The sequence below is a fragment of the Saimiri boliviensis genome, chromosome 8 (genome assembly GCF_048565385.1).
Source record: "Saimiri boliviensis isolate mSaiBol1 chromosome 8, mSaiBol1.pri, whole genome shotgun sequence".
In the NCBI taxonomy this organism is placed as follows: domain Eukaryota; kingdom Metazoa; phylum Chordata; class Mammalia; order Primates; family Cebidae; genus Saimiri; species Saimiri boliviensis.
The window spans coordinates 87356687-87363190 of NC_133456.1; the positions used below are offsets into that span (position 1 = coordinate 87356687).

At 49.7% G+C, this 6504-nt stretch overlaps 1 protein-coding gene across 3 annotated transcripts in view; it reads right to left on the reverse strand.

The window, feature by feature from the left end:
- Positions 1 to 6304, reverse strand: part of CAV3 (caveolin 3) — a 23315-nt gene extending 17011 nt beyond the window's left edge. For 2 of the 3 annotated variants that reach the window (XM_010337848.3, XM_010337847.2), the window contains exon 1: positions 6037 to 6304. In XM_010337848.3, the coding sequence (XP_010336150.1) occupies positions 6037 to 6141 (105 nt within the window). In that variant the 5' untranslated portion in view covers positions 6142 to 6304. The remainder of the gene's footprint in view (positions 1 to 6036) is intronic. The other variant, XM_003927114.4, reaches the window with a different exon arrangement.
- Between the last annotated feature and the right edge of the window lie 200 nt (positions 6305 to 6504).

Below are 6504 nucleotides of genomic sequence, written 5' to 3' on the forward strand. Positions count from 1 at the left end.
CTGTTGTGCTCTAGAGGCTGGTAGAATTAGAAATGCCCTGCTGGATGCCGCCTGAGAGACACATGTGAGGCCACGTGAACAAGGAGGCCTGAAACTGCACGGAGATAGAGGCTCAGCCACCCCAGCGCCACAGCTGAGCTGTGCCTTCCAGCCATCTCTGCCAGGACCCCAGGCCTATGAGTGAACCACCTTGGATGCTCTAGCTTGGTAGAATCCCCAGGTGATTGCAGCCTCAGCCACCATCTGACTGTAGCTGCATGAGAGTCCCCCAGTGAGACGAGTGGGACTGCCTAGCTGAGTCCTGCCAACCCACAGAACTGTGAGAAATCAAAAAATGGTTGTTTCCTTAAGCCATTAAGTTTTGAAATGATTTGTTACTCAGCAATTGATAACTGATACAGTCTGTCTTTAGGGAAAAGAAGGGATAACTCTGGGCTCCAGGTGTCTTCTATAAGATGAAGGGGACTTGTCTGCTGACATGCTGACAAGTTTGAATATGAAACTTTTTTTTTTGAGATGGAGTTTCGCTCTCATTACCCAGGCTGAGTGCAATGGCGTGATCTCGGCTCGCCGCAACCTCTGTCTCCTGGGTTCAGGCAGTTCTCCTGCCTCAGCCACCTGAGTAGCTGGGATTACAGGGGACTACCACCACACCTGGCTAAATTTTTGTAGTTTTAGTGTAGACGGGGTTTCATCATGTTGGCCAGGCTGGTTTTGAACTCCTGACCTCAGGTGATCCACCTGCCTTGCTTGGCTTCCTAACGTGCCGGGATTGCAGGTGTGAGCCACCATGCCCAGCCTCAGCATGAAACATGCTCAAAACATGAAAGTGCAAACATTCACCAGCTCAGCTGAGTAAGAATGTCTGGAGGAAAGGCCAAATAATCTGAAGTTTAATAAGTGCCCCCGCCACTGGACCCCGGGAAAGTGGACTGCGTGTTGAAAAACTCTGCATCCGTTGATACCCAGGAGTCCTCGTAACACTAAGTTCTGATACTTCAGTGTGAATTTGTCTAATGTAGCCGTTCTTAGAGGTCACTGACAGAGGGCAAGACATTTCCAAAAGGAAGGAATTGCCAATAGGGAATGACCGGTGGGTTGGATGACCCTCCATGATTTAGCTTCAACCTGCCCTTCCTGCCTTCTCACCTACGAATTCCCTTTCAGATGCTCTGTCCTAATCCTCTTCAATAGTTCATTATTCTCCTGCTGACAGAGCCGTGGAGAAGTGTTATCTGTTGTACTCACTATGACTAGCTGATGGTGCCTGGCTTCCTGGAGCAGTGCTGTGATCCATTAGTCATGTTTGTCATAAACACTGGAAGGGGCAGTGGTAATGACAGTCTCTCACATTTGCCAACTCTGCTCAACATTCTTCCCAGTGTTGGGAAAGCATCTGCTTACTCTGTTTCTCCTTGGAAAGCTTTGTTCCTCCATTACACATTTTTAATTTTTCTCATTTTTATAATGCATCATGGATGCCACCTCTCCATAAAGTTGGCCTCTGATTTTTCCAGATGAAAGTAATTCTTCCTCCCTAACCTCCCCTGACAGTCTGGCACTCATTTATAGAGTTCAACACCTTCTCCTGTATGTTCTCATTGTTCTCATTTTATCTTCTCCCCAGGACTGGATTCCTCTCCAGGAGAGGTACCAGGTCAGTTTCATCTTTGTGCAACAGGCTGTCCCTGATGAACACAAACCTGGAACAAGACTTTGTAGCACTGGTGGGCATCTGGTTCCTCTGGGTGTCGGGTAGCCTGAGCCGAGGGGCAAATGGGTGTTCATTTTTCTGAAGAAGTCAGGCGTTCTGTGGCAGATGTGGGTGGAGTGAGGGGTGGGGAGTAGCATCATGGAGGGGCTGGGATCCTGTCTTGTCTCCTTCCCCTGCTTGAAGGGCAGCTTGAGAGAAGCTCAAGAGGGAGGAGTTGACTGCAGAAGCTGGAGGACCTGCATGACTCTCGGGCTCAAGCATCATTGCTTTAGGGCCTGGAGGCCTATGTGTGAGTCAGAAAAGGTGGAGAGAGAGCGGAGGGAGAGAGAGAGAGGAGAGAGAGAAAAAAAAAGAGAGAGAGAGAGAGAAGAGAGATAGGAGAGAGAGAGCACTGTCGGTGAGGTGGCACTGACCCCTCTCAGAAATAACTTGAGGGCACTGTGGGGTGATTCTGGGGTCCCGAAGTATGCCTATAGTAGGGCTGGAACCTTTCCAACTTGGTTCTGAAGGTTAAGGCATCCTCGGGTGTACCTGCTGGTGAGCTGAGAGCCCTGGGTACCTTTGGCAGACATTTTCATCCCCACAGCCTGGAGGGTTTGCATGCAGTGAGTCTGTCCTGCTCATCACCCTGTCCTCTGGGACAGCACAGTGCCTGTGCTGAGCAGGCATTCAGTTGCGATTTGTGGAATCAGTGTTGGTGAGGAGGGCAAGTGGCAATTGGAATGCGGATGTGCCCCCGAATTCCTCAGCTCTAGTCTCCATGATCTTCCACACTGCCCTGGGCCCAGCCTCGAGCTGTGGAGACCACAATTGAAGTCTGTTAGGGTGTACAGGTCTTGTCCTCTGTCCTTGGCTACCTGGTTTTAAGGGCAGGGTCAAAAGGGGGTGCCTCCCCTCTACTAGGGGTCAAATCCATGGATGTAGCATGTCTATCTCCTACTCTTCATCCTTGGCTTTTTTAATGTGAAACATCAGCAGCTGGTGACTCCAGGCACTTGGGCTCAGAGAGGGCAAAAGATTTCCCCAGAGTCACACAGCAAGTTAGTGTCAGTCTGGGACCAGAACTTGACTCTCTATAGTCAGGTCCCATTCCAGCATTTTTCCATGTCACTCAACCTAGCCCATGAGAAACCTGCTACCACCTGTGAGGCCACCATGACAGCTGCCACCTGGGGCACTGCCAGAGCCTTCTGCGCCCCCCTCTCAGCCTCTGTCCTATTTCTCCATCTCTCTCTATCTCCCCAATTCCCTCTTCCTTGCCATCTCTCTTTTCCTCCATCGATGGCAAAACCCGGGCGATCGAGAGGCTGAACAGGCTGGCTCCATCCCTCCTAGTTGCAGTCCCCTCTCTCCTTTCTTGTCTTTATTATTTAACAGACTGTAACATAGACCTGAAATCTACCTAAACCTATATGTGCTATATACTTGAGTCTGCTTTTTGATCCTTGTTCTGCAGTAAACTTTTTTCATTTCTTACTCACTAAAAATAAAAGAAAGAGAATGTCCAAGACATACCAAATTACCACCTCTTCTGGACAAAATTATTCGTGGCACCCTCGTTTATCCTTTGCTATTTTTTTTAGGGCTCAGGGCCTCCAGGAAAGGACAGCTCTCAGCCCTAGGAAGGCTGCGTAAAGCTGCTGCACCTGTGTTACCATCCCCGCTGCTCCCTCAGCGCCATAATCCAGGCCTGGGGCTTGGAGCTGGCTCCCTTCTGGCTCAGCGAGATCCAAGGGCTCGCTCTGTACTAACCACCCATTGTGAGTGTCCTTTAGAAACCATGTTCTCCCATGGGGTCCTCTTCCCCATCCCCCTGCAACCCACCACGGCGCACCAGATGGTTACCTGGGCATGATGCACGCTCCTGGCTTAGCGCTCTTGCCCTCTAGACTGCAATCTCTGAGACCCTTCTTTATCATTGTCAGGTGCCAGGGACCATGTTAGACACTTCCAAACCCTTCATCTCATTCAATCCTCACATTATATTTCTATTGCACAGAACTGTGTTGAGATAGGTTTACCTGGTGGAGGTAAATGGTATTATTCCCACTTTATAGGGGGAAATTGAGGCTCAGAAAACCTAGTTTGCTTATCCAGTGTTACCACTTTTAGGTAAAATGGCCTGGATTTGAAATCAAGTCTATTAAAGTCAAGTCCAGGACTATTCCTGCTAGATCACACTGACAAAAACCATAACTAATAATATTTTACATGTACAATTTTATTTACATGTATAGAGGGCTTTAAAGTTTGTGAAATTTGCTTCCTAATTTTCCCCATTGCAGCTTTCACACTGTGCTATAACACATGCCCTATCTCCATCACTAATGATGTATAGAAATAGAATATCCAGCATATGAGCTTTTGTGGAAGAATGCCTTGAGTGAAGCAGGGGGACAGAAGTGGGAGCAACTAATTGCCTGGAGGAGTCAGGGAAGGCTTCCTGGAGGAGGTTGCATTTGAATTGGGACTTGAAGACTGAGAGAGGCATTCACCACCTGGAGGAGAGGAGACATGCACTCCTGGCAACGGGACAGGAGTGGACTCTGGTGGGTGGGCTGGCCGGTGGGAGCAAACCAGACAGAAGCAGCAGGTTGGGGCCAGATTGTTTTGGGTTTGCACAGCCATGTGGAGAGGCCAGGCTTCTCCAGCATGGGAGGGCCCCACTGAAAGACCGCAATACAGCCCTGTGCTTTAGACCAAGTCCTCAGCTGCACGGTCTGATCCAGTGGCCAGGAGCTTTGAGCACTTGAAATGTGGCTAGTGAAACTGAAGAATTCTAGATTTTGCTTAACTTTAATTCAAATGTAAACCCTGATTTCACAATTGAAAACTTTTACAGAATGTTTGAAACAGTACAGGTATGTGAATCGATTTTCACCTGTAAATTTTATGAAATCTAAATGCAGAACAGGCATTTTGGATGAAAATGTGGAGTCTGAACTGAGATATACAGTGGGTGTAGGAAGCACACTGGATTCTAAACTTGAAGACTGCACAATAGTTCAGTGATGATTGTTCTATATTGCTTATGTGTTGAAATCATACTATTTTAGATATATAGGGTTAAGTGAAAAATATCATGAACATCAATTTCACCTATTTGCTTTTGCGTTTTAGAATGTGGCTGCTAGAAAATTTAAAATTCCTTGTGGTAACAGTATCCCTATTGGACAGCACCAGGCTGAGATTCCAACCCTTTCCGTAGGACCGGGGAGGCCCCAGACACTCGCCCTCTTAACAGCACCTCCAGTGACACTGATGCTGGTGGCCAGGGACCCTTCTCAGAGGAATTCTGCTTTAGAAAGATCCCTCTGGGCAAGGTACAGAGGCTCATGCCTATAATCCCAGCACTTTGGGAGGCAGGAGGATCACTGGAGCCCAGGAGTTTGAGACATGCTTGGGCAACATAGTGAAACCCCATCTCTACTAAAAATGCAAAAATTAGCTGGGTGTGGTGGCACTTGCCTGTAGTCCCAGCTACTGAGGAGGCTGAGGAGGGAGAATTGCTTGGGCCTGGGAGGTTGAGGGGCTCAAGCCTGGGGAACAGAGAGAGACCATGTCTCAAAAAAAAAAAAAAAAAAAAAAAAAAAAAAAAAAAAAAAGGAAGATCCCTCTGGATATGGGTGGAAGTTGGATTAAAGGTGTGGGCCTGGAGGCAGCAGGGCTGCTAGTGTCACCAGGACGTGAGGAAGGAGGCCGAACTTCAGACTTCGGGAGATTCCCTGAAGGCTGAACACCCCGAGTATTTTCTTTCAGGGACCTGGGCGCCCTCTGCCCTGTCCTGGCCACTAGACCTGGGGCGAAAGGGGAGCTGGGGGAGGGCTGAGTGTAGCTTCCAGCCTTGGAGATAGACACTGGCCAGTGCTCTGGGGGAGTGAGTGCACCTCGAGGGGCTACCAGCCCTGCTGGAAGCTGCCCTCTGGGGATTAACCCTGCACCCACTGCAGAGACCGCAGAAATGCCCTCTGGCATGGAAAGGAACCCAACTTGGCTGCCTGTTCCTATTCCTCCCAGGACGAGGGCCAGGAGCGAGTGGCAGGAGCGTCACAGTAGTAAGGAGGGATTTTTGTTTTGTGACTTGCTTCTCCTGCCCTGATTAGCACTTGGATCATGGAGATGAGGCTAAGTTTTTGCTCTTGATTTTGCTAAAGGTCCTTCAGTGATTTTTTGGGGGGCATTTGGGGGTGATACGGAGATGACAGAGCAACAAACCTCTTTTCAGGGAAGCCATGTCTGCAGCAGAAACCCTCCCCTGCCAAGCACCCATGTCTCGCAAACCTGACACCCTCAGGCTGCCGAGGCAGGCCCGCAGAGCCTACCTTGACTATGTCCTCGTTAATGTTCTTGGGGTCTCGGTTCACCAGGTCAATCTCCTTGCAGTGGATATCCTTGACGATCTGGGCCTCGAGGTCTTCTGCCATCATCGTGGAGCTGGGGCACCCACAAGAAGAGATCCAGGCCGTGTGGCCGGCTGGGGCTGAAAATACTTGGGGCAGAGAGACCAATTCAGTGTCCCCAGACTTATGTCCCTGCCAGCTGAATAGGCCCCACCCAGCATGCCAGCTGACAGCTGTCCCACATAACTTCAGCCTGCCTCTCGCTAAAGCCTCCAGTGGCAGGGCTCCAAGCTAAAATTAAGACTGGAGCTCTTCTGGAAGGTTGAGCACTCCTTAAAGGGGGCTACCTTGGGGCGATGGGCCTCAGGAGTGCAGAGGGCCTGGCATTTCCTATGTGTCGTGTGGCTGTGGCTGTCCTTCTGGGGCCCCTGGAATTTGCCCCATTGCTGT